The sequence below is a fragment of the Cucurbita maxima genome, unplaced genomic scaffold (genome assembly GCF_002738345.1).
Source record: "Cucurbita maxima cultivar Rimu unplaced genomic scaffold, Cmax_1.0 Cma_Scf00041, whole genome shotgun sequence".
Lineage (NCBI taxonomy): Eukaryota > Viridiplantae > Streptophyta > Magnoliopsida > Cucurbitales > Cucurbitaceae > Cucurbita > Cucurbita maxima.
In genome coordinates, this window is record NW_019272057.1 from 434,570 (window position 1) to 460,296 (window position 25,727).

General features: G+C 37.0%; 2 protein-coding genes across 2 annotated transcripts; both read right to left on the reverse strand.

The window, feature by feature from the left end:
* Nucleotides 1-2,037: 2,037 nt before the first annotated feature.
* On the reverse strand, nt 2,038-5,732 carry LOC111469876 (rac-like GTP-binding protein RAC1). The gene is made up of 7 exons (XM_023115340.1): nt 5,174-5,732; nt 4,235-4,322; nt 4,053-4,162; nt 3,907-3,970; nt 2,837-2,901; nt 2,685-2,750; nt 2,038-2,607 (listed from the first exon to the last, which is right to left on the reverse strand). The coding sequence occupies exons 1-7, from the start codon at nt 5,270-5,272 to the stop codon at nt 2,503-2,505; spliced, it is 597 nt and encodes a 198-aa protein (XP_022971108.1). The 5' UTR covers nt 5,273-5,732; the 3' UTR covers nt 2,038-2,502.
* A 6,447-nt stretch (nt 5,733-12,179) lies between these two features.
* LOC111469738 (E3 ubiquitin-protein ligase UPL3-like) lies at nt 12,180-23,794 on the reverse strand. The gene is made up of 17 exons (XM_023115136.1): nt 22,427-23,794; nt 21,997-22,107; nt 21,753-21,869; nt 20,525-20,695; nt 20,297-20,449; nt 18,805-19,053; nt 18,595-18,716; nt 17,114-18,521; nt 16,598-16,693; nt 14,870-16,384; nt 14,533-14,757; nt 14,350-14,454; nt 13,506-13,586; nt 13,306-13,374; nt 13,066-13,194; nt 12,775-12,897; nt 12,180-12,671 (listed from the first exon to the last, which is right to left on the reverse strand). Exons 1-17 carry the CDS (start codon nt 23,273-23,275, stop codon nt 12,606-12,608), a joined length of 5,589 nt encoding a protein of 1,862 aa, XP_022970904.1. The 5' UTR covers nt 23,276-23,794; the 3' UTR covers nt 12,180-12,605.
* Nucleotides 23,795-25,727: the final 1,933 nt, after the last annotated feature.

Genomic DNA, 25,727 nt, shown 5'->3' on the forward strand with positions numbered 1-25,727 from the left:
TTTCTTTTGATTCCTTCAAATCTTTTCCTTTTCTTTTTCTTTTTCATTTTAATGACAGTTAAAAGGGAAACCGGAAGTTTTCGCGGGAAACCTATGGTAGCCGGTCGGTTTGCGTGGTCCGCCATGAGCGGACTCCATGTTCTCACCGGCTATTGCGGGTTGTCATACTTGACCGTTGTCCGACGTGTCAACAAGATCATGTTTTTATTTATTTATTTATTAAAAATAAATTCCTATAATTTTAAATATTAAATTTGATTCTTATAGTATGATAAATAAAAAAAATAAAATTTTTTAAATGACCAAATTTATAATTTAATTATTTCTAATAATTTTTTGGGATATAATAAATAAAGACGAAAAAAGATGGTCAAAAGTGTTAAGTACAGCTAAAAAATGAAATAAATCTTTATTATTATTGGGACGTGTTTTCTTTAGTTGGACCTAACACTTTCGTTAGAATATCTGTTATCGGAAAATTTTGTAATTACCATATTTTCAAAAGGTTCTCGTATTTATTTTCATTAATAAAAGCACGACCTTTTCATTGAAAATATTATTGAAATTAATAATATTAATAACGATGATTCTACGATGTACGGACGTTTCGACTTATATTTAGATTGTGCACGCTTTAAATTAGCTAAAAAGCTTAAGTTTTACTCAACTCCTCATCATTGAGGTAGGAAATTTAATGAATAAATGTCGACTTTATTCAAATAATTGACTAAAAAAATTTAATTTTTTTCGTCAAATAATAACTAAATATTTCTATCAAAAAAAAATATAAATCAAAAAATAAGAACGTGAAATTACATCATTGCCCTTAAAGAAAAGAATAGATCCCCTAATTTATGTTTGATCTTAAAAATAAATTAAAAAATAATGCATAAATTCATACAAAAAGAAATAAATATTGGAATTGTTTTATTATTTTTCATTTAAGAAATTTCTTTTAATGGAAATATCTCAAAATTGAAGGCTTTATGTTTGGAAAATCTTTGTGGGGGAAGCAAATTTGTGTTGGGTCAATTTTGTGACCTACATATTTAAAAATAAATCCTTTTTTCTAGACAAGAAATAATAATAATAATAATAATAATAAATAAATAAATAAATAAAGAAAGAGGGAGGCTACCCACTCTTTAATTATTAAATTATGGGTCCCACTAGAGTAATGAAAATATAAGATCCCATATCCCACAAATTCTTCTAAATAATTTCAACATTAATTACATGAGGAAAAATAAATCATATCATATACTAATTATGTAACAATATGAAAGTCCAATGAAATAATTACATTAATATATTGATTTTTCAACTATCCTCGTTAAATTTCCGTTTCGAGGAGGGACGGTTTAGTCATTCCAAAAAATGTTAATTAAATTTTTGGTTTACTCGACCGATGGTATCTGAACCGACTAAAAAAATTAGACCACAGTAAAAATTTTAGTCAAAAAAATTTAGTGACAAATGATAAGCCCAAACTAGAGGTCCTTCTAGTTTCTTTGCAAACTTTCACCTAATTTAACAATAATTCCAACCAAAAGCGGGTTAGAAGGGTGAATAATTCTTAGATCAAACCTAGAATATATGATGATCACTCTTAAATACCAAAATGACTTTCTCCAGAATTAGCTTGATCATGATTAATCCAATGAATCGATTTTAGAATCAAATCTAAAGAAAAGTTTGAAAGAAACCTAACACCCGAAGGGTTCCAAAAAGATGGAAGCAATAGACGAATTCTAAGTTAAATTACAATTTAGTCCCTATAAGCTAGAATTTCGAAATTTAAAATGTGATTGATCTCGTATATTTTGAAATTGGGTTAGTGTTTTCAAAAAGAAAAAAGAAAAAAGAAATATATGGAAGCAATAGACGGGTTCTAGGTTAAATTACATTATAGTCCCTAGAAAGTTCAAATTAAGGGACTCATTCTAACATGTTAGACCTGGGACTAAATTTTAACTTTATCGAAACTATAGGGACCAATTCGTAAACGGGATTATATCATATGATATAAATACGAAGTGCTCGAAAATCAGTTCATATTACAAGCCTATAATATATTGTTCAGTCAACATTAATCCAAAGCCAGAAAAACCAAAGTTGCTAAATGTCAATCAATGGAAAGCTTTCTAACCAGCTCAGCTGGTTGACAGAAAAGCGTCCAAGAACATTACAATATATCGAAGCAGGACGACATACAGTGTCGAGCTACACGATACTAACTCGAGAATCAGTTTCATAGACGATATCTAAACTCGAACATATACTATCAGCACGCATATTACAAACAGATGAATTCATAACACTTTTTACAAATCATAGCACAGACGATGAGATTTGCTGCTCGCTCAATCGCGGGATTGCGTCAAGGACGATGTGAAAATATAACTCATATATAGTAATAGTTAGGGGGCTAAATGATGAGTAGTAGCTTACTAATACGTCTTCGAGTTCTAACCAGTTGTGATACGAACGACTAATTTTGCATCATAATATAGAACACGACTTCTGTGCCTTTCGCTTCTTTCGCTTCTTCCGCTTTGGAGGCTGGAGAACCACTTTGATCGCTGCATCGAACACGGCTTTCACATTCTGCATTTGGATCAAAGACTTGTTAAAAAGTGAGGAACTGGAGGAAGTATAGCAAGAAAAAGGTGGTTTTTTCTTACTTGCTGTGTTTTCGAACTGCATTCGATGTAAACTGGGGCACCGATTAGTTTTCTGAGTTCCTCCCCCTGCAAGAAGAGTTCAAATCGAACCGATGATGAACAAAACTACGATAATATCGAACTCGTAAATACAGGGCAACGTAGAAGGATACCTGGGACGTGGTAATGGGGACTACCCCGGGGTGTTCGATCAGGTACTGTTTATCTTCTCGAAGGTCTACAGGAAGCAAGTTGATACCCATGATTAACGATAATCCCGCATCGAGAGCACACGATAATATAATATTTATCAAAAGCACTCATTTTCAAGGAGAGGTAACGTAACAGCCTAAGCCTACCGCTACCAGATATTATTGTTCGTTTCGGCCCGTTACGTATCGCCGTCAACCTCACAATTTTTAAAATGCGTCTACTAGGAAGAGGTTTTCACACCCTTATAAAGAATGTTTCGTTCTCCTCTCCAACCGCTGTGGAACCTCACAATCCACCCCTCCCCCCCTTTGGGGACCCGGCGTCCTTGCTGCCATACCGCTAGGTACCTGGCTCTAATACTAGTTTTAACAGCCCAAGCCCACCGCTAACCGATATTATGCACTTTTACTCGTTACGTATCGTCGTTAGCCTCACGGTTCTAAAATCGTCCGCTAGGGAGAGGTTTCCACTCCCTTATAAGGAATGTTTCGTTCTCCTCTCCAACCGATGTAGGATCTCATAATCTACCCCCTATGGAGGCCCAACGTCCTTGCTGGCACACCGCTCAATGTCTAGCTCTAATACCATTCGTAACAATCCAAACCCACCGCTAGCAGATAATGTCCGCTTTGGCCTATTACGTATCGCCGTCAGCCTCAGTTTCAAAATGCGTCTGCTAGGGAGAGGTTTCCACACCCTTATAAGGGATGTTTCGTTCACCTCTCCAACGTGGGATCTCACAGTTTCTTGGATTATTTAACTGACTTCTACCCATTATACTGTCTTTTATGGGACAAGCTAGTTTATCAATACCCAAGAAGCCAAATACAGAACAATCATCACATTTTTGTTACAATACGAGTTGCTCGAGTAAAAGAAACGGTATCGACTATAACACGAGATCTTTGTTTCATGTAGTTCATCATGGTAAGTTACTTGTATTCAGAAACAATCATCAGCAAATGAACGAGAAAATTGTTTCAGATCGAACACTAAAGGAGAAAACTAGAAAGATAGTGAAGAATATAACCAAGCTTAGTCCCAACAAGAATAACTGGTACGCCAGGAGCATAGTGCCTCAGTTCAGGAATCCACTGTCATTGGAAAGAAGAGTATTAGCTAAAAGACGTTTAAACGAAAAGAATGAGACGAAGATAACGCATCGTAGAGCCTTACTTTCTTGGCCACATTTTCATAGCTAGCCTTGCTTATGAGCGAGAACGCTAAGAGAAATACATCGGCTCCACGGTAGCTCAACGGTCTCAACCTATTGTAATCTTCCTGGCCTGGTTCATGACTCATACACATTAGACTTTGAGCAAGAAAACATGTTATGTAAAGACTAGTTTTGAACACACCAGCAGTATCCCACAAGCCCAGGTTGACTGTACTGCCATCCACAACTACATTTGCACTAAAATTGTCGAAAACGGTCGGCACGTAATCCTGTTTCAGATTATACACCGTCATTGTAGATAGATAACGATTTCACAGAACTTAAGAATCAATCTTTGTTACAGTCTACCAATCAAGACACCATATTGAACAAATTATGAAATGGAAAACAGATAAATCGTTAAGATTTCTAGATAGCGAAAGTTTTCCCCAAATCACGCACGCACGCGCGGATGGAGATCTGATACCATGCTAGAATAGAGTTTCATGGAGGCTATGCTTACAGCTGAAAAGTACACTAAGAACACCAAAATGTTTGGATGGTCTCACTCAAAGAGGCAAACAATTGGTCATAAAGAGCATGAAATTGATAAACATACGAAAACAAAACCACATTCCATTCCATTTTTTGATGAATTTAGAAGTCTCCTCATGTGGGAATCTTCCTGCAAGAACTAATGAACTGAAAAGAGCCTGAAATTGCTTGAAAAACCCTTAAAACTCCAAGAGATTCATGTTCCACCAAACATGTAGATGGGAAGTTTCTTTGCTTAAGACACGAAAAACAACAACAGAATTACATTAGATTTGTTCATCAAATGAAAATTCACTTAAAAAAAACCAAGAATCCTAACATGGAGAAGACTAGAAAAGGGTTCACTGAAACAAAAAGCAAAAAGCACAAAAACCCAGAAAAGAAACACGCATTCTCAGCACAAAAAGTGCAGAAATGGAGTCCATAAGTCACAAACTTCTCAGAAACCAAACAAGAACAAGAACAAGAACAAGAACAAGAACAAGAACAAGAACAAGAACAAGAACAAGAACAAGAACAACGACAAGAACAACGACAAGGACAAGAACAAGAACAGAAGGGTTAAATTAAAGATGAAGTAGCTCACGGTGGGGAAAGTGTTGCTGGTGTAGGAGATAAGCATACAAGTCTTCCCAACAGCACCATCGCCAACAGTAACACACTTAATAAACCTGGAAACACTCATTTCCTCCTTGGGAGCTGAGAATCAGCAACACCCAGAGAAAAAGAGATAACAATGGAGTTGACCCACAAATCCAGGGAGAATTAGAAGGGGCCACACAGAAAGGGGAAATTGTATGAGGCCGTGGAAGAGAGAAGGAGAGTCACAAAGACAAGGCAACTGGGTCTATAAAGAGGGGGAGGCCAGCTCTTGGCCAGCTATGGCAGACTAAAAATCACGGCCTCAAAATTGAAATTGAAAGCACCCTTTCATCTCTACCGTNTTGGGTTTGGAAGGGAATTGGGAAATTGGGAAATTTTTACCGATCAATCGATGTTGATGTCAAACTTGTCGCTCTCACTCGTCTCTTCTTCACCGCTCTCTCTCTCTGCCTCACACCCACTTTTGGGTAACTTTTTTTATTCACAATTCTCAATCTCATCTTTAAAGAAAGGTACTCTCTCTTTGGTTGTTATTTTCTTCTTTTTGAAGGAAAACACGGGCCGCAACCAAACATTTTGTTTTTGTATGAAAATGTGGAGCTTTTGCTTTCAATTTGTGAAATTATTTTAGAATTGAAACAAAAAAAAAAAAAAAAAAAAAAAAAAAAAAAAAAAAAAAAAAAAAAAAAAAAGCATCTACGCAATACATGTAAAGTATGGTCTACTTTCATTTAATTTAAACCAACAATAGGATGATCAATAGAAAAGCTATGTAAAGAAGACAATGTGCAATCCATTGTTTACCAAACAAAGATAGGAAAGTTTTTAATGAGTTTTTAAAGTAGAGTGGATTTTGTATTCGAAGTGAACTTTTTTACGAGTTAATCTACTTAAATCTCAAAACTTACCTCTTCTCGAGCATAATAAATAAGACTAACCCAAGTTCAATTTAGACTTGTTATCTTTGATTATCTCCTACTTGTATAGATTGACTATATGGGTCATGAAAACTCCCGATGCAATTGAGCCTTAGTCAACCCATGGGTCAACCAATCAAAGCCAACCATGGGTCACCAAATGGTCTTCAACCTACTATTCCTCGTTTTGAAATTTCAAATCTCAACCATTTATGGAATTGACTCAATTAGCTAGATTCATCAATTATCATAAGATGAGTTTTAACGATAAAACAACTTATTTATTATATTACTAGATATTGTTCTTGATGTTCAATTAATCCATGGAAGAAAACCATTTTATTAAAGAAAAAAAAGACAATGAATGGTTAAATGAGTGAGATGAGAAAGGTAATATATATATATATTGCACACCATTCTCTGTCATTAAGTAGCAGCATTAAGAACCATACAAGACCCATGAAATAAGTTAATATACCATTTAATGCCATCAAATTCTTTACTCCCATGTTTTAAATAATGAAGGAAAGTGGATGGTTGAATAACACTCCCTCTTTTTGAAGCAACATGTTAGATCTTTTTAACTCTATTATGTCACTTTACTTTTATCCTTGCCCAATCACCCATTCGATGTACGATTAAAAAGTTTGGACCTGTATAATCAAGAAATAAAGAGGTTCTAGAAAGCCCCGAAAAAAAAAAAAGAAAAAATTGCTAAGGGTAACCCATCCATAATCTTACATAAACAAAGCCACATAGAATATGAATATTATAAAGTTCAAAATTATAATCCAAAGCCTAACCCATGAATGAAACAGCAGTTTAAGTTTGGTGAACTAGACTCGTATCACCCATCGCATTCTAAGAGGTGTCATAGTACCCACCAAATCCTTAAACAAAATGGTGGTGGTTGTCTCTTTAGTGGTTAACGGTGGTTGTAGCTTTACTCTTTATCATTCCTGCTCTCCTCTCTCTCACACATTTCTCAAGTCAATTTGTTGACACCAACGGTTTCTTGGCTAACAATCATAACCTAACATTGTCCGAACCAAATAATGTGCCAACAACTGACACTACCAGAGCTAGAAACCTAATCACCAAATTTCAAGATTCCTCTCTACCTTTACACTAAACTATGCTTAAAATCTCATACCAGTAAATATATCAATTAAACTCTAAACTTTTCTAAGAAAATCAATTCAATCCACTGACACTATACAAACGGTTTGAGAGTTCGTTTTAAATCTGTTAGATCTCACGTCGATTGGGAAGGAGAACGAAACATTCTTTATAAGAGGTGGAAATCTCTTTCTAACATAAGCGTTTTAAAAATTTTGAGGAGAAGCTTGAAAGAGAAATCACAAAAAAAACAATATCTATTAGCAACTTGAACGGTTACAAAATCATTTTGACATGAGTGAATCAGATAGTAATTCCACCCAAAAGAGTTATGATATATTTTCAAGGGAGATTTCAGATCCTTTTGAGAAAATCTACAAAACAGTTTCAAGAACTGTCGTGTTGGATTTCCTAACCGGGCCACTGCTATTTAACATTGTAAAACATGGGAGGAACGAATATTAAAAAGAGATGGGTAGCACATCACCTAACCCCATGTGCATGGATGACCATTTATCCCCCATATCTCACTGCCCTCTCGTGTCACTTGACAATTGGCTTTGTGCTCAGCCGTCTGCACGAAGCTCTGTAAAACCATAAGCTTATTAATTAATGGAAACAAAAAGAAGCTATAGAGTTTCTTCCACATTTCAAAATAAGTAGAACTTCTATTGTTTCTCCAGTAGTCCAGGAATCAATTCCACGTCTGTTCTCGCTTCTCTTGCTTTGATTTCTGAAACCACAGTGAACCATGAGTATTAATTAGTCTCCATACTTCTAGAGCCTTGCTTGTATTCTTCTTTTAAACCAATTCTTTCATCTTGTATCATAGGGTTGTGGGCATAAGCATCTATAATTGATGGGAATTTGCACTTGTAAGAATCAAAGCTCAAACGTTGAATTATCGGGTGGGTATAATGTCGATATCATCATCTGAACTAACATAACCCAGCTTGGTCATTTTTCCTGGTCAGTTTTTTCTTCGGGGATCTGGTTGTTGATTTTCACCTTCTGGATCCAGTTTCATGGTAGCTGATCCTGAAATATAACTTACAGATCTGTAATGGCGTAGAAAGATGGCAACAGAAAACAACAAAGTGCTGGATAGAATCTTACAAAATTGTCGTCTTCCCTGAACTGATACTCCCGACTTGGTTTGGCTGATTTATTATTTACTCTTTTATTACTCAATTTCCCTGTAATTGGAAAAAGTGTCGAGATAAGTTTCATGAATTTTCCAGCGCATGCACGTAGAGATTGTGATCTCTAACCTAAGATCTCAGCAAGGAATCTTTTCCCCTGTGAGCGTGCATTGGTGGTCACTTTATCAGTATTGCTGTTCACAGGGACAGAGTAAGTCAGCCGAAAGCAAGAACACAACAAAAATAACTGATACTCCTTATGCAGACAAGAATCCGTCTTAGTTTGTCCATTTGCAGAAGAAAAATATTTTGAATATGAAAAACTCACACTAAAATGGAGTAAAATGGCTTGTGACTTAATACCAAGTGAACCCACGAGAAGATAGTCAACAGATGAATGACCACACTCATTTTCGTTTCATTCATAAATGGCTTGTTTCAATTGGATCAAAAGAAAGATGAAAATGCAGTACACTTCTTTTTTAGAATACTACATTACAAATAATAAAAAGGAAATTCGAATTGACCACCAATTAAAATTCACAATAATGACTAAGTTTCTAAAATAAAATAAACTTGAAGCACATGATTCTTTCCCCCTATTCACAATAATGACTAAGTTTCAATTCGCCTGTAGTAATACAATACTCATCAGAATACTTCCAAAGTATGAATTTAAAAAACAAAATATATGAAAACCAGCTACTTTGGAGAAAAATAATATATATTAATTCAGGGAAGAAAAATACAATAAAAAAAAACTAAACTAACAAAACTATGCTTGCGTGTTTGGATTTGTAAACAAGAATGCCTACATAAGATGATTGGCTCCATACATAGTGAAAAAAGGAGAACTTTCAAAATGAACTATTAGAAGAATATTCACTTTATGGAGTGAGAATTTTTTTATAAGAAACATCAAGGGAGTATATTCCACTAAAGAAACAGGGACAACCTTAGGACAAAAGAAACAGGGACAACCTTAGGACAAAAGAAACAGGAACAACCTAAGGGACAGGGTAGAGAGCATCCCCCAAAAAAAACTACACCAAAAGAATCTGCCAGTCCCTAATAATACACCACCTTGCGAATCATATTTTAACACCAGCGATGAATAATGAAACTGAAGAAATAGGCAGTCCACATCGACTTAGGCAAGTTGGACCAGGTATTTAGCAATGAGTCCATAGTCTTATTTATCCAGCAGAAAGCAGTTTATATTACTAGTATCTATGATATTGGGTTTAATAAATTTATCATAAAAATAACGATGGTCATGTCAAAAGAAAATCTAGGAAGTAAACCACATTCAACATATGCACTATAAGGTTTGTATTATTAAATTAATATCTTTAGGCGTACCAGAATAGCTCCTTGATTATAAGATTTGGCTAATAAGTTTTCTTAAAATATAATGATGAGTATTCCAGCCAAAGGATTTATCCAACAATGAATTGATTGTCCCATTTATCAAGAAACGGAAAAGAGCATACCCGATAGGCTTGTTGAATGTATATAGTTGTTGACACCTTAGTTAAATTATACAATTAATAGTAGAAAAGCTCAGTCAAACGAACCCCAACATTGTCATGAAATTTCTTTGGCCTACGGCTCATGTCCACACATGTAACTCTTTTTGCAACTGAATTCGTACGCAAGAGGAGCTACTATAATATAAGGTAAGTTCAAATTTCTCATGACAAACCTATTTATTACATTATAGGGTATTGTTTATAATGTAGCCATAAAAACTATTTAAATCAATAATTAAGTTGTTTGTCCTTCCAAACTAAGTCATAAATCTTGTTACTGGTATTTATATTTTTATTAGAGTTAGTTGATGTGTATATATTTATAAAAGATACCTGAGGTATCGATGGATATTTCATCTTTCACTCTACAGAGTTTTATGAGTTTAGTTTTATAAAAGGCACATGCCACCATTGAAGAGTGATGAAAAAGCAAAATACATCTTGATAATGTTGCAAAAATGCAAAGTATTTAGTGATAAAGTTTAACGCTTTGAAAAAATCAGTCAACTAATTTGCTTTGAAAAATGTATAACATGTTCACATTGTTATATTAACCAGTTGATCTCTTCAAGGTTGATGGTGTTCAAGTTAAGATTAACCAGAATTATATCGCATCAATCTTCCTAACAGAAATCATAGTGCATTCCTTTATCTCACATGAGGAAAAATACAATAGCTTATCTAAAATAGAGCATGTGTATCATTCTCCTAGATGCAAAGCAATTAACGCCTACAAGTATAAAGGATGTGAAGTGAAATTATATGGTAGACAAACTAACAAAGCGAATGCTAGAAAAACGATGGCGAAGCTCTACAGGTTTTGCCAGTTAAAGAAGGAAAAAAACGTCTAGAAAATTACTCTATCAGTCCATGCTAGACAGATTTCTAGATGTTATCTCCACTAGTTCTATCCTCGGTAAGGTTATCCATGATGCTAAAAAGGAAAAATCTTTCTGGTATACTTCTACCATAAGTAATTGCATATTTTTCCTAACAATCGTGTTATAAGTTTCCTGAAACTTGTATATTATACAGAAACTGATCTGGACTATAATTCCAAATATGATTTGAGGTCGCTCCTCTAAAATTTTTCCAGTAAGAAATCAGGAACACAGTAACGAAATAGCATGAAAAATCAGAGTACATGAAATTTTAGAATGCAAATCACCACACTGTATACCTCTCGCAGACCAGAGAACTTCTCGTCTGTAACATCATTAAAGACCTTTGATCGGTTAGTTTTTCCACTTCTTTAAGTTGGTGATGACAATATGAAAACTGAAGTGCGACTAATCGGCATAGTCGATAAAGTTACCATCGTACCTGAGGAAGGAAGCAGATGTTCGAGGAGGAGTTTCAACAACTTTATCTTGAAGAGTAAAGGAGAAGATCGAGATCGCCATCGTCGTTGGCCATAGCTTGCGGCTCTTGCTCGTCTGTTTGGAAATTGGAATGCAGAATCGTTCGGAATGCCATGGACGGGAAATTAAAGTTTTGGAGGGAACGGCGAATATAGGTCCGCAACGTCTCGTCTCTTTAAATATAAGAAGAAGAAGAAAGGCTTAAACCAACCAACATTTTAGCTTCATTTCATTGATTTTTTTTTTTTTTTTTTTCTAAATGAATTAATATTCTTCCAATTAAGAAAAATATTTGAACTATAAAAACTGATTACAAAAATATTTATAACATTCTTAAAAATCTTGTTCAATTATCAGAAACAGAATTTCCACAAAATTAATATTGGTACCCTCAAATAAAGATTTTATTTCCTTTTTGTGTGAAAACTTAGGTTCCTTAATAAAAAAAAATTCTTTTTTTGTTTTAAAAGATAAAAAGGTAAGCAATGAAGTTGAGATATTACACATATATTAGAGTTAATCATTGAATGGTGTGGCAGTGAAGATATTACACATATATTAGAGCTAATCACTGAATGGTGTAGCTGAGAGGCCCTAAGGATAGTGGAACTTAAGATATTACAACTAATACCAGAGCCAGGCCGTCACTGGGTGTGTGGCAGTGAGAGGCCCTAAAGAGGGTGGAACTTGAGCTATTACGATATCAGAATGAGGACGGAGCTAGATTAATTATGAGTTTGATTTTTGAACTACCAACCCTCCTCCTTGGGCGAGCCTTAGAAAGACTAGAAAGGAAGGAAAAAACAGAGGTGCATAAAACAAGAAGCATGCCTGTAAAGATAAGGCGGCTCAGGCCATGTGATACAACAAATGGGAGTATGTTGTAGGCTACTGCTTTGAAGTGAGAAGCAAAAAGAATGCAATGAATATTGAATTTTGATTATTTCCCCTTCAAATCATATTTTATGAGATGCATGTTTACAGCCAATATAACCAACCACCACCACCACCACCACCACCACCACCACCCAGGTGAAGAGGGAATCCAACAGTTCCTACTTATTTACATAATATCCTAAAACTTGGAACTGACACAAAAAGTAGTTCAAAAACTCCCTCTACCTTGTTTTCCCCACCACTCTCATCATACCATTGCTCCTCCCCCTATGAAAGACAGCAAAATAAACAACACAATGGTCAAAATATGAATGTACAACTCCAAAAGGAAAGGAAAAGAAGATCTGCTCTCACGCCGGCTGCCAAAACTATTGCAGATAAACACGATACGTTGGCCCGAGTATTGCATGTTAATAGTATACACAAGTTGTGGTTAGTCCCAAGAACTCATGACAAATCGAAAGATCCCTGCCCCTCGTTGATCGCATAGATTAGTTTCTTGTACATTATTTCCTGTTCGCGTACAACAACACTGATCATTCATTCACATACCACGTCGGAGTAAACTATACTTTAAAACGTTCTCATTGTCAATCAAAGTTTGAATAAGTAGTACCTTGGTTGAGTACGGAGGAAGCTTAAGGTAATTGGCGCATGTCATGACACTAGGCAAATCATCATCTGCCGATTCGGAAGCCCCTACCCCGCTGGTGGCTGCATTAGTTGTTGTTGACGAGTGCTGCAAAGATAAAAGTGAATAAAAGCTAAGACTCGTTGATTCAACGTTGAACAAATAAAGCAAATTCATCATTACGAGCTTCTAAAACACACACAAGCCACAACCAAGCCAACAGTGTTTAGAAACTTAGAAGACATTTCTGTGTATAAACTATTCCTTCATACAAACCTTTCTCACAATAGTCAATTTTGGGTTCAACACTGCAAGGCCTCCTGGTGGAAGCCTAGGTGCACCTGTTACAAACTGGCAGAAAGCTCGCTGCTGCTCTGGTGTGAATTCGCCCATAATCTCGAGAAACTAAGAACGCCATAAGAGAACATATGAGGATCATGTATACCGTAACAGAATATATGAGCACCACGCATCAATAAATCATGCAATTCTGAAGTTATGGAGAAAAGAACTCACATTGACTATTGCAGGACTCTTGGCGGTGTATCCATGATCGAATTTAATATGATCGGCAAGAGTGTCAGCCTAAAAAACATGACGTAATATTACTATATTACTATTGTTTTGACAAGGCAATTTAAAACAAAATAAAATAAGAACTCCAAAACCAGTTTTTTAGTAGTAGGTTGGTCTAACATGAAAATTCCGCAGTTTACCTTCCACAATTCTCTACGACCACATAGCAAATGGTCCAACTCGTGGGGAATAAATATGCGTAATGCCGATATGTCAAAAACCTGTATTTCAAACATCAAGAATCAAAAATAGGGAAAGGACGAAGACAACACATGCACATTTAAAGATGGGGGAAAAGAAAAAATATGCAGAAGTTGTAGTTTATATATTAATATGCAAGTTCAGAACTCCCAATCCCCGTTGATCAATGATTAATGAAAAACATTGAGTAATAGTCCCATGGGGTAGCTTAATTGGCAAAAAAGAATAACAGTCCATCATTGGTTTTGAGTCCCGCACCCAAGTTGCTTTGTCAAAAACATAATAAAGAACCAATAATAAAATATATCGAGACCAATAATAAAGCATATCGAAACCAATGTCACAAATTACAAATGATAAACAATGACAATATATTTCCCAGTGAATACAGTACCATAGGCAACAAAAGAGCGCTCGAAGCCTATATTCAGAAAGCTAAAAATTAGAATTAGTACATGAACATAGATCAATAAATCATAAGGGGAGACACAATTGATTAATCAGTGTAAGGTAGGAAGAGCAATAAAAATTGAAGCCAAGAAAGTTATAATGTCATACTATAGTCCACAAATGCACAAAGCATGCAATTCATCATCTATTTACTGTGGAATCCCCCAATTCAGTAGGTTTGTTGAGACCAATACGAGGCTTCACAACATCGTAGTTTGAAGACTAGAGAGATATTTCTACCTCGCTAAGTGTCTCAAAGGTCGTTTAATAGCCCATCTTAATGGAAATTTACAATACCACATTAAAGAAAAAAAATATCATTGGTAGAGTTACCTGATTGAATCCTGCGGTAAATGCTTCCATTTGTCGCATTATGCCAGTCTTAACAGTGGCATCTAGTACAAGGGATATGTACTCCTCCAAGTTGTGAATATTAACCTGAAAATGTATCTAATGTTAAAAAGTTTATTTAACCATGACAATGGGAGATGGATAACTTAAGTTTTTATAATATACAGTTTCGTCTCCTGGCTTCAAAACATAGTCCGGATAACCAGGTAGTGTAAAATCCAAGGAGAGATCTTCTACTGCAACCCCGCGGAAAGACAAGTTGGAAATTGTATTTTCATTATCACCGTTGGTCGATTCTAAAAGATGTTTCCGATGAACAAGAGCCTGCAATTCTTGTAAATTCTTCCCTAGCTCAGCGTCAAATGAGAGGACATCATGTAAATCAAGATCCTGAAAGTTAAAATTCGCTTAAAATTAATTGATTAAAAAAAAACAGAAATTCCAGAAATTTTTTAATCATTTAAGAAAGAAAAAAGAAAGGCATATCATGCAACTGACTTACTTGACCAAGAACAAGCTTATAAAATGCTGTTGATAGTGGTAGATCCAATAGTCTTCCATCTTGCAGACCTTTGGCCATGGCACGACCAACAAGTCGGAAATATTCAATAACCTTCGAAAATTGGCTGCCCTCGGAAGAATTGGCATTTGGTGGCCAAGGTCGTGGGAATAACCCAAGAGGAGATTGGATGATATCAGTATTGGCATCTTTAGCCTTTCCAAGCTGTTCATCTTCACTACTTTCGATCGACTCTTGTAAAGAATTAGACCTCCACATCCCAAGTCCAGCCCTCTGCAACTCATGACTTAAAAGTGTGTAGAATTCAAGGGTAGGACCTAATCCAGTTCCCACTTCGCCAAAATATTCTACTTCAAGGACGGCCTTTTGGCTAGAATACATCTCCATAACTTTTGCAGCAGAATCCAATATTCGATTACGTGAGACACGAACTTTTTGGCGCTGCAATCTTCCAACCCTTACCTCTCGCTCATTTGCTGTTCCTTGACCATCAGCTCCTTGTTGCTGATGTAGCCGATATAATGCACGTGACAGCCCAAATGCAGTTGAATAGAAATACTGTCGCCGGGTCTCAAAAGGAAACAAGAATGGACATGCTTTAGTCAATTGGTAACACCACGAAGGGAGGCTCCCACTGCATAATGCAAGAGCATCCTGAATTTGTCGAGCCAATTTAGGAGTAAGCTTACTATTGATGAATTCCTCATGAGGAACCTTTCCACCAATTCCACTCAACTCATTAAGTGTAGAGATCTTTCCCTCTGCAAAATAATCAGAGACTATTTGTGCTCTTAAGCGTGGAGCAAGCTGATTCAATCCCTCAAGTACACGCAGTAAAGATAATATATCATATGTAGGATTAGATTTGTCCAAATCACATGGAAGTTTTCCTTGTAAAATACTGTCTAGAAGTGACATTTGATGGAACTGAGACTCTGAATTTGAACTGGAAGTTGATACACATTTGGTAGATTTAGATTTAGAGGAGCTTGATTCCCCAGCTAAAGCCCTCTCGCATTGATTATCTGACCTCTGATATGTGATGGTATATATATCACCCCATAAACCGCTCCCATCATTAGATACAAAGTCACTGCCAGTACCAGCAAACCTCTCATCATCATCCTCGTTCAATACAAGCTGCCGTTGAACAGCTTGGTATATTGTCAAATGTCTATCAAGCTGCTTCTCACCAGAAGAAAAGACTAATTTAGGGTCATCATTGGAGCCACCAAAGAGAGGACATCCCTGTTGATCCCGACTTCCATGGAAAGCCCTGCCATTAGCTGATCCAAGCCCAGCCATAGCAGCAGCAGCAAATGACATACCTCCCCTTGAACCCCTGACTGCAGCCGCTCTACTGCCAGAGCCAAAAGCTGAATGAATCTGGCTATCACTTGTAGCTGGACCAGCATCACCATCTTCAACTGCGTCACCCAATTTGACATCATGCACCTTTTCAGGCATACAAACAGGAAGAGAGTCTTCCTGCAGCACCTGAATTGAAAGAACCAAGAAGCATGAAGAAAAATCAGTCGAGTAGATTAACATGCAGAGCTCACCTCTCTGTGAAAAGCAATAAGATTATATGAAAGAAACTTTTAAAAAAAGTGGAACATATAAAGTGATTTCTTTGCAATGTCAATGAGAAGAAGACTTATATAAACGCATCAAGTTGTGGTAAAAAAGAAAAAGAATAAAATTGTATACATCATCTTGGTCATCATCTTCATCATCAGAAATATCATCATCCTCAATCACTAAAGAATCATCAATCTGGATGGAGGACAGGTCCAATTCTTCATCCTACGAAGTATAAGAAACATACCATCAAAATCAGATTATCAAATTGACATGTACTAAATCTTTGTAAACGGTCCTTTTTTTTTTCACTTTAAGTGTGGAGGAGGAAACGAAAAGGGGATACTCCTACACGCTAAAGCTAGAGTAGTGGCGATGGATCTACGTACCCATGATCTAAAGCATATCACTTCTTATGCAAATCATAACGTATGAAGGTGTTTGCAGCAATAGAATGTAATCGTAAACTAAATCTTGGCCGTAATTCCAAAATAGTATACTTTTTAATAGAAAAACGAATCAACAGAAAGAAGACTGTTTCAGAACCCCATTTAAATTTGTCATCTACTCCTAGACTTACTATAGTATTGTGTCATCTTTGGATTATTGATTTATATTATCCCCCGGTTGAGAAAAAAAAAATACCTCAGAAGTGGTCTCTCCATTTGCAGGCTTCATTTGGGCATCCTTGTTCACAGCTGATCTTCTACGGGTAGAATTTCTAGTTTGTAGGCCTCTCTTCTCCTCCCAAGCAGGCTTTAGAATAGCTTTCCCCTTCCCCTTTGAAGTGCTTTTCTCCTGTGAAGATTCCTTCCCTGCTCTTTCTCCAATAGTCATCGACCATCTATGCCTAGTAGGGTAACGGCGAGTGGTTGAACTAGGAGTTGAAGCAACAGTTCCTGTAGGGGTTGTTCCTGAATCTGAGTTTGCAGCAGATGATGCTGAAGGTTTTTGACCAGATTCACTTCTCTGAACTCTAGGCCACAGAAACTCTTCGACAGCTGCTAAACTTGCCAATGGATCAATCAGAACAATATTTGATGAATAATCACGAAGTGATTTTTCTCCTTGGGCTCGACAAAGTCGTAACTTAAATGGCTGAGATAATACACTTAGCCCAGAGGAAAGACGTGCACTACCATTGGATGATCTAGAAGAATGGCTCAAGACAACGGGAAAACGCTCCAAAGAGGACAAAGCACTCTGTAGCTTTTGAACTAAGACTGTCATAGGAGCTACTGTCCCCACATTAAAGCTTGTAGGAAGGGCAACAGAAATAAATGATTTAAATCTTTTAAGTACTTGTCGCCGAAGCTTGGGCAACTCAGCTTCCGAAATTCTTCCTTTAGAGAAGTATCCACAAGAAAAGTAGTTAAGCAGAACTCCAACAACGCCACTACCAATAAATTCAAAAGTGGAAACACCATCATCTTTTCCCAATTCAATTAGCATTTCAGATATTACACCAGTTAAACACTCTTCCTTATTAGTAATAATATCATCTTGGCGAGACCCTGAAGCTTTTGACTTCCCTTTTGATTTAGTCTCCTGATCATCAATACCAGTACTCAACTTGACACACAGATTTTTCAGACGTAAGAGATCATCCGTAACTCCAACTTCAACATCTCCCGGATCTAAAGGGAAGTACTTGGTTTTAAAAGCATTGGCATAGGCACTCACAGCAGTTCGGAGATTAGAATTAACTGATGGAGCCTCCACTGAACCCTGTGGAACACCACTACCAGAAACAGGATTCTTGTTTTCATCCAGTGAACTTCCATCTGGATTCATATTTCCACTGCGTCTTCTATAACGTCGAGTGCGTGATGAAGTTCCAGATGCAGAGTTATTATTCTTCTCAACAGAAGCAGCTTGGGAAGCAGAATTTTGGTTATCGGCTAAGATAAGCTGGTCAACAGCATAAACAACACCCTCTCGGAGAAACATCTTGGAAAATGTTTCAGGAAGCTTTTCCATAAGAATCTCAGCAATTTGGAGAGCAGGAATCAATATGTGTGGATCTTTCCACGCCAAAACACCAGCTAGAAAACTAAATCAAGAAATGAAAAGTTCAGTGCCACAACAAAAGCAAGCATAGAAATCTTATGCAGACTTTAGTTTACCTTGCTATATTAGTCACATTCAATAGCGATTGTATCATCTCTGGAGTGCTGAAATACATCAATTTTCCAATTCCTGAGAGGCATTTATGACGTACTGGACCATTCACACTGGACCCATAGATCTACTTGACCAAAGAGCACAATTTCAGTACTAACTGAACCAGAAAAGATCTCTAAGCCTCTAAAAAAAGTACAATACTCTATACAGACCTGTATTAAAATAGGAAGGAGATCCATTCCAAACTGATGTAGGAGCTCGGGCTGATCCTTTAAGAGTTTCTCACGAGCTGAAACCTCAGGGGCACCATCAGTTGGATCTTCATCTTTCACAGAACCACTAGTAGAAGGGTTCTTGACGACAGGTCCTTTCACAAACGAATTAAAGTTGGGCGGAAAAGTAATGGTTCCTTGAGGCAGAGGGGGTAGAAGCTCATTTGCCAAGTTGACTATCTCAAAAATCTGAACATTGAATAGTAATCAAACTGTTAGAGGACAGGAAAAGACGTTAAACTCTCGAAAATTTCCTAAATAAGAAACATAATGACCTCCAATATAAGGTATTAGAGTACAACAGATAACTGTAGACGAAAAACAGAAGATTATGGCAATTTAGATTTTTTTAGTCACCAAACTATTTCAAGGAAATAGAAAGAGATTTACATTCAACCACATTTATCAAGATCCTGGACTCTTATCTGGCAACCCTTACCATACAACTAGTTTTATTGCTTGAACCAAATTAGTTTTCCAATACTTGCTAACAATGATTTATCATTAGATTCAAAATATTTCCAGCATGCTTCTGATTCAGTTATTAAAAAATAAGGAGTAATCATATCCCTAAAAGCATTAACAACAACAACCATTGCTGTAGATCAAGTATCTTCAAAAGAAAAAAAAAAAAATGATAATGGCCACCTCAACAGTACCAACTTTAAAAACACAATCATGTGAACAAAAAATACAAAATAAGAATCTAACAATTTATATATTCATATAATGCTTTGAAGATACATATTTTAATTTAGTTTTACATTCCACCTTTCAATTCTATTGATATTTCAAAAATGTTCTTCCCACTACCAAGACCATAAGACTCAGTTTCATGAATTGATTTGGTACTCCTAAATGCATTTCCATTATATCTCATTTTCCTTCTTTTCTTTTTGAAAATGAACACCTTTTATCAAATAAAAAGAAGAGATACAATAGAGGACAAGAAAGCACTCCAGTTGGCACAAATAATATTGATGTGGTAATTACAATTTCTTTTTTTAAAATATAACTGAGTCTCCATGTTAACATGCATGCCTTCGACTCCTCTTACAAGGTTTGGTATTTCATCCAAAAAAAAAGTGGTTGAAGAAAATTCCTTATCCAGGATGGGAATATAATCTCTTTCTAGGAAGACGGATGGGCTACTCGTATTCACTTAAATTGACTTCCCCAAGAAACCAAACTATTTTCAAGGGGAAAAAAAAATAGTAACTGAGGCTTGGAACTGAGAAAAAACTTAAAAGATAAAAAGATAGAAGAATATGAGGTAAAGGGATGTGCTAGTCACATCTCAAATGAGTATTGAACTTTTACGGTTAGCGTACAAATGAGACGGAAAACCCAAAGGAACGACAAGAGTTGTTGTCCCAAGGAAAATGATTACCAACTATCGAGTATGATGACCTAGAAAATTAGCAGAACCTACCTGCTCTTGTGGTCTATTTAATGCAGGCGAATTGGTAGACACACCAGAACCAGACAATATATCTTTAAGAATCCCACTGATCCCAAGAAGCAGCAAAGTTTTTGCACCTAAGGCAGACCCACTTGCACAAGTGGAAAGAAGTCGGATTAATCCCTGCATAATTGTGAAAATACAATCAGTACCCTCAATCAAATAACCGTCAGAAGATGAAACGGATATAGAACTTACAGTATAAGTAGCTGAGCTGAGACTTGACTGTCCACCTCCGGTACTACTAGTGGAAATAAGTGAGGCAGCTTGCGTAACAAGTCCATGATTACATAGTTCATCTAATTTATCAGGAGATGATGCAAAGGCCTCGGCAATACGAGTCAAACAAACAGAAGCATGCTCCAACACCTACCAACAAGAAATTCAGATAGATTCAGATCGATGAAGAAACAAGAAGACTATCTCACATTTGCTGACTGTTTTTCCCAAAAAAACAAGAACAAACAACCATGTCGTACAAAAAATAGGCCTAGCAACCAAAAATAACCTCCAAAATCTTCAAGGAGTGAAAGTCAATTGTCATAAATAGAAGAAAAATAAACAGTACAAGGAACATTACAAATAGGTTTGATGGCAGAAACTCACAAAATGTAACAGCTCAAGCCCACCGCTAGCAGATATTGTCCTCTTTGGGTTTTCCTTATCGGGCTTCCCCTCAAGGTTTTTAAAACACATCTGCTAGGGAGAGGTTTCCACACCCTAATAAAGGGTGTTCCGTTCTCCTCCCCAACCGATGTGGGATCACACAATCCACCCCCCTTCAAGGCCCAACATCCTCCCTGGTACTCGTTCCTTCTCCAATCAATGTGGGACCCCACCCAATCCACCCCCTTCGGGGCCCAACATCTTTACTGGCACACCGCCTCGTGTCTACCCCCCTTCGGAGAATAGCCTCCTCGCTGGCACATTGCCGGCGTCTGGCTCTGATACCATTTGTAACGGCCCAAGCCCACTGCTAGCAAATATTGTCCTCTTTGGGGTTCCCCTCAAGATTTTTAAAACGCGGCTGCTAGGGAGAGGTTTTCACACCCTTATCAAAGGTGTTTCATTCTCCTCCCCAACCAATGTGGGATCTAACACAAAGAGATGCAAAAATGATACCATTTGTAACGGCCCAAGCCCACCGCTAGCAAATATTGTCCTCTTTGGGGTTCCCCTCAAGGTTTTTAAAACGCGCCTGCTAGGGAGAGGTTTCCACACCCTTATAAAAGGTGTTCCATTCTCCTCCCCAACCGATGTGGGATCTCACACAAACAGATGCAAAGATGAGCCAGACTTCGAAGAAACCCTCCAGGGAAAACCTCTCTCATTCCACTATAACTAAATATACACCATAAAAAGCAACGATTCTATCTACCAAAGAAACCTCCAATCTCGTGTGTTAGCAGAAACTGAAGCAACTTACCTTTGCATCATGATACTGAAGAAGGTTGGTTAGCAAGGGAACAGATTCCATCACAAAGTCGGCCGCATCTGAAGGAAGCTTCTTGCACATGTTAGCAGCAGTTGACAATGCGACTCGCTATGATACAATTTCAACAAAATTATAATAGTTAACAAGTAATTACAATAACTCTGATGAAAATCAAGTCCAATCTTTGACAGTATCCAAAATCCGCAAAGCAGTAGAGTCTACTGCCATTAGTTACCTGAACTCCTGTGGAGAAGAAATCTAAATATGAAAGCACAGCCATAAGAGCACCAGCACGCAGGCAGGCAGTAGGGTGTTCCTGGGATATCTTCTTCAAAGCTTGCAGTGACTGTTGATAGAAACTTACTACTATTAGTACCATCATCTCAGACTAGAGAAAACATGAACTTACGGAATTTTGATGCATAACATACAAGGTGCATGAAACCATCATACAAGCAAAGAATACATATAAGTGATTAAAAAGAGGGGGACAGGGAGACGAGACAAGACAAGACAAGACAAAACTGTATAATCTACAAGTCAACATCCAATTACATTCCCTCATGATCACCAAACTGTACAAGACAAGTTCGACGGGGATTGCTACCAATTTCAATTTGTACTCCCATGTTTAACAAGGACTAAGACGAATGTGAAGAACGAACCTGTTCAGCTAAGTCCATGTATTCTATAGTTAGCAATCTCGCACAGAAGCAGGAAACAGCACCATAATGAACGACAGCAGCACATGATGAAGGCAGGACATCACACAGATGGGTTAGTGCCCTGGCCGCTAGAAGCATTATATCGGGATTGCTTTCGTGGTTAAGTAACCCAACAAGGACAGGGACAAAGGAATCTACAGAGAAAGTACTTAGAGATTCCTCGGTGCCGATTGAGAGCATCTCACAAAGTTGTGTCAATGCCTCAACTTGCCTCCCTTCTTCTCCATCCGCTCTCAACCCAGACAAGATCTTCTTAAGCCGTCCTCTCTGCTGCGAGAAAGAAGCCGATGCAATTGCAGAAGAAGGAAGTAAATCATCCAGTCCAGCACCGAGTTTCCTCAAAAGTCCTTGAAGGGCGCTACTTGCGGTGGATAAATTATGCTGCAAGACTCCCATCCCTCCTTCACTGTCGTTATCGTCATCCTCTCCACCGCCACTGCCTTCAATATTAAGCCCAAAGCTTTGCTCCGCATTTTTTTCTCTATCCCCAATTCTAACCTCATGTTCTTTCTCCTTCCCCTTATCCGAATTTTCTTTATCGGAGTTCTTCCCTCGACGGCGTGACCCCGATGATTCATTGGTGGAGTCCATTGGAGTACTGGTGGCAGATGGTTCTTGGGTTCGAGTAGAGCGAGAACGCTTTGAGATCGAAAGAGTCGATGCTGCAAGATTCAATGAGGAAGTACCAGAGAGACGAGCGCGCTTGCTAGAACGAGTAGTAGGACCAGAAGACGAAGAAGAAGGGGCTGCTGAGGAGGCCTCCGCCCGCTTTCTGCTCCGAGTTTCCATACAAAAACCCAAACCCTCAAATCGACGAGTCGCTCGCCACCGAGCGCCGATCACCCAGTTCTTGATTCGAATTTATTACGCATCTGACTAGCACCAAAGTAAAATTTCAAAAAATAAATTAACAGCGAACTAGCTGAAACCAGCTACCTCCTGACAGAAGCCCCCAATTCGAAAACCCTAGATTCCCCTTAACCCAATACAAATTAAGAATGTGGAATCCACACCCCCAGAAACAATAATTCACGAATTGCTCATAAACCCTTCAGAGCATAGAAAGTAAAGAAATCAAAAACCAAATTTCACCACCTAGAACATGGCGGCCATGGAAATGTCAAGGAGAAATCGGAGAAACGCCGGTGATTGGATTGACGCCTTTCCCAGCGTTTGAAATCTGAGTTCAAGATTGAGAATTACATAACAAAGATGTCCCCTGAAGGAATGGAGAAGGGGAAAATTAATGGGCAAGCCCTAGGGGGACGAAGAAAACGTAGAACAGGAAACGGGAACTAATCTTCCAATTATAGTACAGTGTGCTTGCTTTGGAAAGTAATTTTCTTTTTCTTTTTATTTTCATGAAAAATATAATTTTTATTTATTTAATTTCTTGTGTGATGGTGACAGAATGAGCTTAAACATTTTGTCTGCATGCCGGTGATGGTGACTTCCACAAGATTATACCACCTCCCACCGCCTTGTTCCGCCGCCGACGTCGGAAAACTCCTTCAAAACTGCCACCTGTATTTCCAAAATTATAAAAAAAAAAAAACAAATATATATCCTCTTATTAAACTTTAAAATATATATATATTAAAATTCATTATATTTAAAATTTATTGAAAAAAAAAATACGCTTATAACTACGAACGCAATGAAACATTATATTAAATTCATAAAAATTAACTTCTAGTACATTTTTTAACACGTCATGTACAACTATCCCACATGGTGTAGACAATGAAGAACTGGAGATAAGTGAACGATGAGTAAGTCTCTTGTTAGTTTTTTTTTTTTTTTTTTTTTTTTAGTCGTATGGGGACTCGTCCTTCGGCCGGTTTTGTGGAGTTTCAAGACAATTTTTTGGTATGTGAGTCATGCACAAAATTTGACGAAGATCAAATAATAGTTGGTAGTAAATCAACAAATTTGACAACTTATAGCTGATGTAAGATTGCGAGATTTGGCATTGTACGTTGAACATTGGCTTGAGACATGCGGAGGATGTGGGTGTAGGTGACCACGTCAAAAAAGCTTTGAGAGCAACGTTGCATTTACGATGTATATTTTTTGTTTCACAACGAGAGATAAACGTTGCACGATGGGCTATAGTGTAGTTATAGAAGTTATCAAGTCTCGAACATTGTTGTATTGTTTTTATTAATGTAATGGAAACTGACAAAATCAAGTACGTCGATAAACCAGTACAATGGGATTATTATATTATTATCTAAAATGATATCACGTTTGTACTTTGTGTTACAACGTCGATTTATATGCAACTCACTTATTGTTCTCGTGTCAATAACAACTTTGTGTTTCATCGAGTTAATCGTCGATAACTTTAATCATTTGTCAATTGAACTACTCGATCGTCAACAACTGTAACACTCATCAAAGACTCACTAAATGTCGTAGCAAGACAAAGACATCGTCATTAGATTTAGATTTACACGTACTTGTTGGAGTCATGTCACTATCGTTTGAATTCCATGAACTAAGATGACCACTCCTATCTAAGTCAAAATCATCTAGACATTGTCAAATTTAGAGGATTGAATTTGAGAAAAAGTAAACCTTATAATTTTACAAAATTAAAAACATTATTTATATAGATGGTTAATTAATCTTTGGGGATAAATATTTACATTTAAATTTTAAAAAATTAAATTTACAAATTTTTATTTAAAAATATTTTAAGGAAGAAATAAGCAAAAAAAAAAATATATTTTGAAATGGGAAAATGACACGTTTGCTAAGAGGCAATAACTTCCTTATTACCGTTATTTGACAGTTATCGAGCTGGACCCGCTCATAGTTATGGTCTTGTAACGGTCGCCAACGTGGAGTCCTTAAAATTCGCCACGTTTCTCACAATCTGACGTCATCTTGCGCTTTTCAGCCTTCAAATTAGAACAATCCATGTGCTAATTTTAATAATTAAATAAATAAATATTAAATAGAAAAGTGTAATATTTGGACAGTTGTTGAATAATCCTCCAAATTGTTTAATAAATAATTTTTTTAATTTTTTAAAATTTAAAAATTTAAAAATTATATTATTTTTTACACGTGTAGGCATTTCTTAAACTCAATCTCTCTGCTTTCTACACGTGTTTCGGTGGATTAGCAAATAAGAAAAACAATCCCCTTCGCAAGAAGCTTATAATTCCTCGCCGGCGAGAGGACGTCTGAAGCGGGCCGTTACCGAATATTCCGGTTCCGACACGGCAGTAAA

Coding starts and splice junctions, on each gene's coding strand:
- LOC111469738 (XM_023115136.1), bottom strand. CDS start 23,275: ATGGAAACTCGGAGCAGAAAGCGGGCGGAGGCCTCCTCAGCAGCCCCT. Junction 13,587..14,349: donor TTACCGCAGGATTCAATCAG/GTAACTCTACCA, acceptor TTTGAAATACAG/GTTTTTGACATATCGGCATT. Junction 13,375..13,505: donor GTCGTAGAGAATTGTGGAAG/GTAAACTGCGGA, acceptor CATGTTTTTTAG/GCTGACACTCTTGCCGATCA.
- LOC111469876 (XM_023115340.1), bottom strand. CDS start 5,272: ATGAGTGTTTCCAGGTTTATTAAGTGTGTTACTGTTGGCGATGGTGCT. Junction 3,971..4,052: donor ATGAAAATGTGGCCAAGAAA/GTAAGGCTCTAC, acceptor TTCCAATGACAG/TGGATTCCTGAACTGAGGCA. Junction 2,751..2,836: donor TCCCCATTACCACGTCCCAG/GTATCCTTCTAC, acceptor CTCTTCTTGCAG/GGGGAGGAACTCAGAAAACT.